The sequence below is a fragment of the Martes martes genome (assembly GCF_963455335.1).
Source record: "Martes martes genome assembly, chromosome: 2".
NCBI classification, from domain to species: Eukaryota; Metazoa; Chordata; class Mammalia; order Carnivora; family Mustelidae; genus Martes; species Martes martes.
This window is the reverse complement of record NC_137889.1, coordinates 107,379,848-107,392,689: the sequence shown is the minus strand read 5'-3', so window position 1 is coordinate 107,392,689 and position 12,842 is coordinate 107,379,848. Positions and strand designations below refer to the sequence as shown.

General features: G+C 41.6%; 1 protein-coding gene across 1 annotated transcript in view; it reads right to left on the bottom strand.

Annotated features, from left to right (window-relative positions):
• Nucleotides 1-8,485: 8,485 nt before the first annotated feature.
• The window catches only part of SGMS2 (sphingomyelin synthase 2), an 80,932-nt gene continuing 76,575 nt past the window's right edge, over nt 8,486-12,842 (bottom strand). The window contains exons 5-6 of the mRNA XM_080796822.1: nt 10,911-11,077; nt 8,486-9,362 (exon numbers count right to left, since the gene is read on the bottom strand). Of these exons, the coding sequence (XP_080652948.1) occupies nt 9,159-9,362; nt 10,911-11,077 (371 nt within the window). The 3' untranslated portion in view covers nt 8,486-9,158. The remainder of the gene's footprint in view (nt 9,363-10,910; nt 11,078-12,842) is intronic.

The following is a 12,842-nucleotide window of genomic DNA, read 5'->3' as shown; positions in this document are numbered from 1 at the left end:
CTGACTAGTGAGTAACATGTGGGGAAGGCAGGCAGAGTGGGCCCTTTGGAAATAAACTTAAACACCTGGCATGTTCTCAACTGAAATCCAAAAGCTTGTGTAACATGACAAGTATTTGTGTCACATGTGAAGTAGAAAATGTTTCATTTTTAAGTTCTTAAAAGTTAAAGAACCCTCATATTTACAATAAAACAAAATCTTTTAAAATTCCACAAATTATATTTTCCAATTAGACTTTATTGTACATTAATGTGAGTCAAGTATCAAGTGCTTTATTATATGTGTTACCTCTAATCCTCGCTATGACATTAGGAGATTGTTTCTTTACTCTTATTTTATAGAGAGGACGTGATGTTCCAGAAAGATAAAGTAACTTGCCCAAGGTCAGATGGCTGAGAAGTAACTGCCTTAGGAATCAAACACAGGGGTCAAGTCCAAAGTCTTTGGATTTTCTGCTTCAATCTTTATTTTTCAATCCGTATTTTTGACCAAAATATTGCAAAATACATATGATAGGATGGCTACTGAAACAATTTCAAGTTATAAACATTTGGTGGTTTGGCAAATGTCCCTATTATTTTACTAGCAAATTATTTGGTGGCATCATGGGCAATTTCCTTTCCAATGAATCGTTAGGAGTTCTGTTAGTTCAAATACACAAGACATTTAAAAACATTCATTCAAGTATTTGCTTACTATCTTGTATGTGATAAGAACTTTGATACCGAAATGAATACTAAGACTCCCTCCTTTCAAGGACCTTTAATTTGGCATTGAAATGGGATTTATTTTAAAAAAAAATCTTATAGCAGTGATTTGAGCAATTAGCTTGTATGTGCATTTTAGGGAGGAATTCAGAGAACGTGAAGATAAAGCTGAAGTTTCAGGCGGGCAGGACCTGGATAAACATTATCAATTTCAGTGCTGGAATCATGGTGCCTAAAACACTTGTTAACTGAATATAGTTTACACTTACTAAATGTGTGTAATTACTGTTTTTCATTTAGTCCTTCCAACAGCGCTGTGAGACATGGACTATTTATTATTTTCATCCTACAGATAAAGAGACTGAAGCACAGAGGTCAGGCAACCTGTTGAACTTCCTCTAACACACAGCTCGTTCTGGAAGAACTGGGACTTGAACCCAGGCAGCACAGGGCCACTGTGGCAGGCTGCCTTCTGTGGGGGGTGGCGGATATTCTGCGTGGGGGAGCACATTGTGCAGTAGGACTGAGCACCGCCATGCAGAGGACGGGGATGACCAGAGCAGCAACCAGACCAGGTGGAAGGCACTGTTCGTTGCCAACAGTGTGGGAGGGCGCCTGGGTGGCTCAGTCAGTACGGTGTCTGCCTTGGCTCAGGTCGTGATCCCAGGGTCATGGGGTCGAGCCCCGCATCGGGCTCCCTGCTTGGTGGGGAGTCTGCTTCTCCCTCTGCCTGCTGCTCCCCATGCTTGTACTTTCTCTCTCTCTGAAAAATAAATAAAATCTTAAAAAAGAAAAAGAAAGAAAGAAAGAAAGGAACAGTGTGGGAAAGTACCACCCACGGACTGGGCTCACAGGATAAAAGAGCAATGGGGCCCAAGACCCTTTAGACTTTATGCTTTAAGCAGTGCACTCTGCTTTAAAAAGAGAGGTTTGTATATTCAAGAAATCCAAGTATTATAGACCACATGTTCGTGTCCCTAAAATCTTGATGTCGAAACCCTAACCCCAACAGGATGGCACCAGAAGGTGAGGTCTCTGGGAAGTAATTTGGTTTAGAAGTCATGAGGGTAGAGGCGCCATGACGGAGATTAGTGTCCCTGTAAGTTGTAAGAAGAGGTAGCAGAGAGCTCGCTCTCTCCCTCACCCACCTCCCACCCCTCACATGTGAGGAAACCAGAAGGAGGTCCTCACCAGAACCCGACCAAGCTGGCATCCTGATCTTGGACTTCCTCAACCTCCAGAACTGTGAGAAATAAATGTCTGTTGCTTAAGGCACCTAGTTTACAGTATTCTGTTAGAGCAGCCCAAAAGGACTAAGCCACCCGGGAAATGTCTTTTTTTCCCCAGTGTCTGATGTCAAACAGTCCCTTCGACCACGGGCTGGGAAACTGGATGTAATACAAAATATGTTCGGAAGTGCCATCTCCTCCCGGCAAAGAGCTGCATGGCTGGGAGTCTTAGGTGTGCTCTGGGGGTGTCTGACAGGCCGAGTCCCTCCACCATTGCCCTCACACAGGTGCGCGATGGAAGGAGGGGGCAACAGGCTTTTGCCCCACTCACCACATCAATGGTCAAAAAGTGGGTCAAAGATGCTTACAGGGCTCACTCTCACGCATTCCTCAACTCTGCTCTCCACAACACAAAACCTGGTTGTCAAAAGATTTCTGGAAGAGGCTTTTCTTCTTTTCCAGAATTCCTCGCACACGGGTGACTCTTCTGTGACTTTGGAGCAACAGGAAAACTATGGTTTCGGCATTCCTGGCCTTGGTGTCGGCGTGTGCCTTGCCCCCTATTTACCTCTGAGTTCCCTCAATTAGAGAGGAAAGTGAGGAGGCCTCCCCAGGATGAGGACAAGCACTGTGAGCCTTCAATACCAGTAAGCCAATTAGTGGCGCCGGACACATTGCGGCCAACTCAAATGGATCTTCCCTTCTCTTTACCCAAAGAAACACGTCATTTAGGGAAGGCTGAAAGAAAGAGATAAATGCTTGGGTTTAAGCATTGATGTCATGTACCCAGAAACGTGTCCAGAAGCAAGCGCACATGTTGGCTTGGGCCGATTATTAGAGAACTCACCAGCTCATGGCAGGACCAAAAATTCCTAGGGATTCACTTTGGTTCTATGGGGAGTCTAGAATCAACCCAGACTACAGCGATTCCCAAGAACTCCGGTCCATCTCTTCAAACTGTTGCTGTCCTCTGAAAGCAGGTCATCCCATCTCTCCTCCTTTTGACGTTCCTCCAGGAATAACCCTGAGAGTCACAGTTAGAGATAAGGCCCTTATGCACTTTGTCGTTGCCTGTGTTAACCTGTTTCAGACAGAAGTGTATACTGATGTGGTATCCTGTAAGTGATACCTGCAGTGAGTTTGCTTTCGTCCAGCAGTCCAGCAAATCTGTGAGCTCAAACTCTTGGGAATTCTTCTGCGTTCAAGGCTTTTAGTGCTGACTTTTCTCCCCTCCACTATGCAGTAAATTGCAAGTATAAGAAAAAGTAGTAGCATTTGACGGAAAACCTGTTCCAAGGACCAGCTTCCCTCTTAACAAACTAACTGGCTGATAAGGGACTAAACTCCCCCTCAAAACACATACTCATACACACACACACACACACACACACACACACACACCCCTCTCTAACAAATGGTAATGGGGGCCGTAGTAATTATGACAGGAAGGCAGCCAAAGAGAGAAAACAAAACTCAAGTTCCAGCTCTGACACTTCAGAACTCTTTCATCTCACAAAACGGGGTCATCGCTCCTTTCCTTACCTACTTCACAGGGTTTTGTGAAGATTAAAGAATGTATGTCAAGCATAAAATAACTAAAATGTTATGCCTCATTACAGGTGCTGCACAGGAATGAAATCTGCATGACACAGACACATAGTAGCCCATAATCCATTCCTATTCTAACTGACATTAGTGAGTAATCCAGTATTCTGCTTCTGGAAGTCTCATCCATTAGAGGCAAAGGAAATGTTACATGTCAAGGTTTACAGAGCATGGCTGCAGTTGCTTGTGTAATGCCTTCTAGACGAGGGCAGTCTTCGAGCTTATGGCCAATGAAACCCGCCAATGTTCCACGCGGGAAAATGGGATCACCAGTGAAATGAGCTTTCCATCCAAGACTCAGATGTGGGTGGCAGAAAGACTATTCCGATATGTACCGTGTTCACATCATCTAAAGAAAAAACGTGACCTGTATCCAACACCTTAACCTTTGAACTGTATGATCTTACTTCCCTTGCCCCACTGAAATGCCTTCATTAAGTCTGTCTTTGCTGGGGTCAAGCTTTCATCTTTCCTCCAGGCTCCAGAAACAACTTGCTGCCATTTGAGGCAGTGACAGTTGCCAAGTCTAGGAGAGGACATCACCCCAGTGCCCCATTTAGGGAACACAGGAGGATGCCATTTCTTTCAGAACTGAGGAACCGGAAGGATTCTGCTTTCCTTCAAGAATTAACGATTTTGTTCTTTTGCGAACAGTGGAAATCAGAATCATGGAGTATGTAGTCGATTTTTTTTACTTCTCCACGAATGACCTTACATTGCTCTAAATTATTTTTCGCCTTAAGTCCAAGGGTGGGAAAAATAACACATTCCAGTCTACTTACAGTTCTATTAATTGAAGGTTATCACCTTATTTTTTAAATAGTGCTTGGAGAAAATAATCCTCTTGTGGTTTTAATAAGTACTTAAAACCAAACAAAAAACCTTTAAAGAAAACCTTTAAAGAAAACACATTTTTTTTTAAGTGGAAAGAAACAGTAATACTGATTTTGAAAAGACTGTTGATGTCACTGTGGTTTATTTGTAAATACAAAGTATAGGCTCTTGCTTTTTTTTTTGCCTTTTTTTTTTTCTTAAAGCAAAGCCAAGGAGATTAGAAACCAAGTACACATATCCTCTTTAGAGTAGAAACATAAATTAGTTTTTAACAATTAGGCACTTAAAATGTAAATGTAAAACGGCATTTTTAGAAGTATAAACTATAGTTCCACTCCTAAATTCCTCCTGAAATGTTTTTATGAACACAGAAGCACAAGCACGGGAAACATTTCTCAACAAAGATAATTTCCTCTTTAAAAAACAGCAACAACAATTACAACAACAAACCTGAACGCAAATCCCATAGGAGGACAAATGATTAAGGTACTGACTGGGGGTAGGAGAAAAGAGCTTCTGAAATTTACATGTTTGATTAAAATATAAGCATTTAATAAAACTATTACAATAGCATACAGTATATATTATAATGAAAAATATGTCAAGAAAATAATGAATTCTAGACTTAAAATTTTACTTTACAACAAGGCACTTAACACATTGAAACAGTACAGTAAATTTCTGAAAGAATGCAACTGGCTAGCTCTCACACCTTGTAATGATATTTCTTTTATGAATATACTGTAACATAACCATACATTTTGCAGCATTAATCATTGCATAGGAGGTAAATTAAATAATGAATTCCAACTTGGCAACTAGATTAGCTTATGTTTACAGTTTCTTTCTTTTTTTTCTTTTAAAGGACAGTTTTCAATAATTCCATAATAAAGAACTACTCTCATTCATGATTCATTTAGAGCATCACATAGTTAGGTTAATGAGTAATAAAATAAATCAGAACTTATAAGGTGTGTATCTGTATAAAAACTTATCTTTGGGTACCTTTGACATGATTTTCAGTGTTTAGGTATTGAAGTCAAGAGCACTTCTTAATAGAAATATTCTTAGCAAGTAAGTCAAAGGAGTTAAATTATTGCAACACAATGACATTAAAAAAAAATACCAGAAATCTTTATACATACAAATAGAAAAGCCTTCATCACATGGCATATTACTTATAACATGCTCAATTTAAAACTTGTAAACTCATTTATCAATTAAATTCCTTCTCACACTTCCTTGCAGTACAGAAGTGAGTAGGTTAGAACCGGCTTAAATTCTTAAAGAGTTTTACAGTGCAAAACAAAAATGACAAACAAATAATAAGGAAATGCTTAAAATATTGAAGAAATAAGATGTGAACTTCTAATTAAAAAAGAAGCTGCTTGAGGTCTAGCATATAAAAATAAAATACAAATACAAAATAAGAAAGACTGCCAACCTGGTGTTTCAGAGTAAACAAAGTATAGGTAGTTATAAAGGGAGACATTAATGATTGTGATAATGAGAGGTAAAATGGTCTGCAAATTTTCTTGGATCGAATGGACAAAGGATTAGAATTGCAACTCCCTGGGATCTAAACATATTTTCCCTTTGGGAAAGGTTTAAAAGACCTTTAAAACAATCCCTTTTGCATGGTGCTTTCAGATTATTGGCGAAAACAAAACAAGACAAAACAACACCACCACCAATGCCTTTCAAAAACTTGAAAATAGAAACTTTAAAGTGGCAAGTCTGCGTTCCAAGTCATATAACATATCTCCACTAGGGGGCACTGCTACACAGCAAAGAACCTTAGGCAAGGTCCTAATTACACCAGACCAGGGGCTCAGGCTCGCTCCAATCAGGCCTTTACTCAGCACAACTTGTTTCCCAAGATGCCAGTAAATTAAGTAAGAAATTTAAAATCACTCTGGGTGGAATCAGGAGCAATGCTTTATTTTCAGAGCTTTGGAGGAGCTCAATAAATAGAATCTGAATTTCCATCTGAAAGAATTTAGAAAAAATATGCTATAATTTATGGGAATCCTGTTATAGATATTGCACAGAAGGACTCAATCCCAAGAAAAGCTTTGAACGGGACTACTGGTTTACAAAAACAAGGATAATGGATAAGATCTCATATTGCAATTATCAAGGAAAAGGAGCTCCAAAAATTCACCATTTCAAAGGCAAGATCATAATTGTTTAAGTTTTCTATCCCAAAGGAGCATATTAGGTTAAGCCTCAAGTTTGCTTTGCTAAATATAAATGAGTTTCTGTATTTCCTTCATTTTCCCATCTTGAAACTTTGATGTTTTCCCTCCTTCTTTTCAAATCATATGCTTCCTTGGTGTCTATTAGACACCTGTGACACATACATGTAAGGAACATGTGAGGTCAGAGAGGTTTTTAAAGTTCTTTAAAAGGTGATGATATTTTTAAAAAAACTGCATCACTCGATGAAAATCCAAGGTTTACTGTTTTAAGGTTCTCCAACAATCAACACATCATGATTTTAAAATCTTAAATACTTTTCCTTATTTAACTTGAAGAAAATTAGGTTATCCAAGACACTGCTGAATAAGGCTCTCAGGTCTATCAGGTTAGGAATTAGATGCTCAAGGAATAGATCAAGGTCAGGAGCAGAAAACCCAGGCTTCAGTGTCAGATGCTCTTCCTCATAATTGGACAGCAGGAATGGAAATTCAGTGTTTAAAGCATGACACCTTACATATCACAAGTGTCAATATTTAGCAAATGAAAGACAGAATTCTGGCTTAAGCACATCAGTAAGCTATAGATCTATTTCTTATTGGTTTATTTATTAACAAATACCAGAAAACTCCTTGCATTTCAAAGCCTGCCAAGGATATTCAGGATTTCCATTCTTGTTTTAAATACTCTTTCCCTGCCTTTGAATTCAACTACCTTTCCTTTAGTGATTCTTCTGCTACTCAGAGAAAGAGATGTACTGAATACAGACACAGGATTTTAGCACCAAAAATAATGACCCTTCTGGAAAGATTTGTATTGTGCTTCTCTCAAGCAATCTGAAGGTCAATTTTGTACACCAAATCATGGCAAACTAGTTTATAATGACAAATTCAGGGGTATATTTCATTCCTATGGGGAGGGAAATTTTTACCTTCAATATAAATGTAACTGCCCCCTTCCACACCTCATTGGCCTGTCTTCTGATTTAGTGTTGATGCTTCTGTAACCACAAATCTTATTTTGGAGTTACTAGAAGGCTCAAGAAATGGACCAACTTGGGGGCACCTGGGTGGCTCAGTCGTTAAGTGTCTGCCTTCAGCTCAGGTCATGATCTCAGGGTCCTGGGACTGAACCCCGCCATCAGGCTCCCTGCTCAGCCAGAAGCCTGATTCTCCCTTTCCCCCTCCCTCTGCTTGGGTTCCCTCTCTTGCTGTCTGCCTGTCAAATAAATAAATAAAATCTTAAAAAAAAAAAAAAAAGAAATGAACCAACTCTGACAGCATTAATCTGATTCAATTTTTAAAAACCCATCTTCTTTTTGCATCACCTCAAAGAACTTTAGAAACGAAGATCCCCCTTTACTGGGTCGCTGTCCCTGTCTAACAGACTGATTCCAACAGGAGATTATATACAGCACCGTGGTGTAATTTCAGGATCAAAGTAAAATTACTCAATTGTGGCATATGTCCTTAGGACCAGTTTATAGGAAGCTGAGTCTCTTGCTAAAAAGCAAGGATACACGACACTTTTAGACTCCATCTTGGTTTTTCCATAAAGTACAATGTACCTAGGAAGAAAGAGTTTTCAGTGAAACGTGACAAACTGCGTTTCTGAGTTCCAGTGAGCAGCTCTAGAACATCTAGAACATCTCACACAGGGTAGGATGGAGAGAAACGCCGGCTTGTCCCTCAAGTGGCATGAGCTTCCGTTCACATACATACGTGTTTTTAGCCTGTGCTGGAGCAGCTGTCTGCCCTGGGGCGGGGGGTGGATGCAAATTTACCAGGCAGTGAGCACACAAATGTGTGCACAAAGACCACTCATTTAACAGAAATAGCTCCACGTTTCCTGTGTATCTGTCATAGAGATTTTAAAGCGGAATATTTACACACACACAAAAGCTGTGAGATGGGTCAAATTCTTCCACATTAGACCACCTTTCTTTCTTTTTATAAAATTATCAGTTTACAAAAAAAGTAAAAGTGATACATGGTGCAGTGGGTGGTAGCAGCAGGTGCACATTCCCAGACCTGACCTTGACCTGCCCCAGGACAAGGTGGAAATGAAGTTCACCTCAAGTTCACTTACAACCGACAGATCTTCCCCTCCTTGAAAAGCCTAATGCTAAAACCACTCTCAAGGTGAGGTTATTCTATTTACACAGTAGCTGTATGTATCCAGACATTTTATTTAAAACATTAACAAATTCTTCTGACCTCGGAGGCAAAAAAAAAAAAAAAAAAAAGAATCCTGAAAAAATTCTGTAGAGGGCTTTAGTGGCTAAAGTATAAGGAGAAGGAAGAGTAGGTTCTTTGGCACCTCTTTAACAAGCTCATTAATAAAATCCCAGTTTTGGGGGCTTGTCACCAATGTAGGAAGAGCTGCAGGAGAATATACCTTTCTCAGGATGAATAAAAAAACAGTCAAAGGGTAATACTTCGTTCATCTCTCTAATCGTTTACACGGAACTTGGTCCACTTCTTCATTTACCAGTCAGTTCTTCTAAAATAAAAACCCAAAACTATACCTTTGGTTACAGCGTTAACTCTTTTGGTTTAAGAGCTGATGCCTTTGTTTTTGCTCCTCAGGTAGATTTCTCATTATCTTCACCGATCTTCTGAACCCGGGAATACTTTTTGCATGAAGACTTAAAGCAGCCAGGGGGCCAGGAGAGCGGCCAGGAGAAGCAGCAAGGAATTGAGCCTTGTACGTTTTTCTCGAAAAAATAAAAGATGGGGAACCACCAGGCTCGGGACAAAAAATTAGTCTGTGAAGAGACCTTCAAGTTCTGCAAATAGTAAAAAAAAAAAAAAAAAAAATGGAAGGAAAATGAGCCCCTATTTTTCATGATTTGCATCCTATCTTTTTGCTTAATTAACTTGTCGTTCATTGTACCGTAACAGAGAAAGCAGAGGAATCAGGATCACAAGGCAGTAAGTGTCTTTGCTTTGTTTTGGTTTTTAAAATATTCTATTTATTTATTTGACAGAATGAGAGAGAGACAGAGACACAGAGACATGGAGCACACAAGCAGGGGTAGCGGGAGGCAGAGGGAGAAGCAGGCTCCCCGCAGAGCAGGGAGCCCGATGCGGGGCTCGATCCCAGCACCCTGAGATCATGACCTGAGCCGAAGGCAGTCGCTTAATCTACTGAGCCACCCAGTCATCCTGGCAGTAATTGTTTTTGTGTCTTTTCCCTGATTCTGACATGTTTCTGGTCCCAGGCCCCTTTCCCCCTTTCCAGCTCATGTAAATTCTTCTGCCTGCAATCCTAGTAAGAGACTCGGCCATGGATGTGAGGGTCAGACAGGAGGACCAGATCTCAGGGCACGCGAGTAGGTGGATCGAGGCTGAGGAAGATGGAAGGGTGAAAGGCGAGCTCACGGGGTAGAGCGGATCTAAGGTGAAAGGTGAAGGTTTCAGGTGGATGGTGTCAGGAGACACCCAGGTGTAAGAAGGAAGGAAGGTGGAAATGGGAGTTTACAAAATGGGAGGAGAGCTACCCAGTGAGAGGGCATCTATCCGTGGATACCACTAAATGAGAGCTGGAATTAGACCCTTTACAGATGACATCTGCTCACAAATTGTATGCACTGGACAATATGGCGAGACTATCCAAAGAAAAATCGTGCTACACGGGCTCACTCGCTGACACCAGGCACACATACATACCCCTAGACTAGGAAAACACAGAGAAGGGGAGGAACCATCCCATCCTGGGATGACAGGAAGAGAGCAGGAGTTAGGGAGCCTTCCCAGAAAGACATGGCCTTTCAGTTAGCCCTTTCAGCACGAGCAGCAGAAGCAAAGACAAGGCCGTCTGGGGACAGAAGGCAACATTACAAATAAGGAAGTATAAGAAGGGAAGCCAGAGAGCCCAGTATCACCAAAAGATACACCAAATCCAGGAATCCACAGACTACTTATTTTGCCTGAAGTTTAAAAATAATTGCTTTTCTTTTCCTCAAAATTAGGTTCTTTGAGGGCAGGGAGCACGTCTTACCCAGCTGCACCACAATGCTTCTAGAGAGAAGGTTCCCGTATTTCAAGTTAGCATTTATACTTCTTCAGTTCTAGTACTGATTAGTCAAATGAGGAAAACACCGTGCTCTATAATTTTACAGAACTTTGGTCCTTAAATGTCATTTATATTTGTGACATGATTTGGTTGAAAAGGCCATCATGGGTCTACGTTTCGGTGAACTGACCCAGACCACACACATGAGTGGCCACCCCGTGGTCATCCCCACAAAGCTGTCTGAACCTCCGCTGTATGAAAAAAGGGCCACTGCACTAAAAGAAAAGAAATTACCGAGGGATGACTTCACTGCTCTCACCTTTTCATTGGCCATTGAATGGTACCACCAAAACAGCCGTGTTGTAATGTAATAAGCAATGATCACATCAACAGTATAGTGTTCATGAGCTACAAGGATGCAGATGATCCCAGCGGCACTCAGCAGCCAGCAGATTAAATGGTACCACCAGAAGTGACGAGGCGAATCTAGACAGTAGAAAAAGCATAGCGTTAATGGGATTCCCAGAACGAATGTAACGATTACCGATTACCATCTACGCTAATGACCTTAAGTAGAATAATCTAAGATCAGGAAGTCAGCGGAAGAAGGAAACAGATTAACCCCCCAGAAAGTCACTGTCAACCCCCCAGGATGTGCTGAGACAGGGACGGGGCAGGAGGGAGACCCCTGGAGGCAGGTGGGGAACAGTCCTTCTCTAGACATCCTAGACCTTGCCCACTGCTAAGCCATTCAATAAGGAAGAGAGCAGAGTTGTTTATTAGGGTGGTTGGTATTGGCTCATACCGGCTCATGGAAGGGATCCCACTGGGAAGAAAAGCAGTAGGGGTCAAAAGCAAGGGTAGCTGTCAAGGAAAATATGGAGGAAAATGAGAAAGCAAGAGTCATTTCAGGTCGTACAGAAACTTACTCTGATTTCTCCAGGGGGAGAAAAACAGCATTGCGGCTAGCAATATTTTGCTTCTCAGCAGTTGTATACTGTTATTGCTAATAGCAACTATAAACGCTCCCTATATAAAGCTTAGGATCCTGGCTCATTCACTTGTGGATTTTAGCCTTCCTAGTGAGTCCACTAAGAAGGTCATCCTATCGATCGGCTGTAAGAGAGAACCAGAGCACGCATCAGGTGAGACAGGATCAGGCCCACAGCTTGCCCCCACAGGTGCCAAGGCCACACAGGTAGAGCCGCAACCTCTGGTTCATTGCCAATAGCTTTCTCTTTTCTTTAACAGTGGTTTCCTTTATTTCATTTTATTTTAAAGATTTTATTTATTTATTTGACAGAGAGAGGCACAGCGAGAGAGGGGAACACAAGCAGGGGGAGTGGGGGAGGGAGAAGCAGGCTTCCTGCTGAGCAGGGAGCCCATGTGGGGCTCGATTCCAGGACCCTGGGATCATGACCTGAGCCGAAGGCAGATGCTTAACGACTGAGCCACCCAGGCGCCCCCCCCCTCCTTTTTTTCTATTTTAAAGCCTTTTTAGCTCACAATGTTAATACTCTCACAAACAGATTCACTTCCTATTTACCTGTGTCTCTATTCATAGTGACATTTATTTCTAAGTGCAGAACTATGGTCAAAGAGCAAGAGGGTCCATTTCCAGAAGTTTAGAGGAAATACCAAATCAGGTATCTTTCCAATGAAAAACAATTTGGTCCCAAGTGGAACAGAAAGATCATAAGCCTGTGTTTGCGACTGGAAGTCTGATTTTTCCATTTTGAAGGTGCTCCTTATTCCTTCTCAGTTGGTTCATCCTGCCTCTAAGTTCTAGCACATAACTGACAAGACTCCTAGAATTTTAAAGCTGGAAGAGGCCTTACCCTTTATGGCCCGGGTAGCCAGATCCAGGCCCCACACCTGTTCTGTTAGGCGGAGAATACTCAAAATGGAGTCACCATTTAGAAATCTGGAGCCTTCCCTAACTGTGCGTTCTGCAGAATTCCAAACTGCACCCCTTCCCCAAGGTCTCCCACCCACCCAGCTTCCTCTGCTGACAGGTCACCTGGTACTTCCTGCCTTAGAAGTGGGAACTGATTGGGCAAACCAGGACCGTTTTGCCTTTGTTTATCCACAAGAAGCAAAGCTGAAGCAGACAAGGAGTGAAGAGGTGGGCAGAACGGTCATGTTACTGCTTGTGGAATTAAGAACGAAGTTTCAGGAATGGCTGGAAATACTACCTCTGCTCTTCCACAGAAATGTGTTCCCAGTGATGCAGTCACATTGGGACCACTGC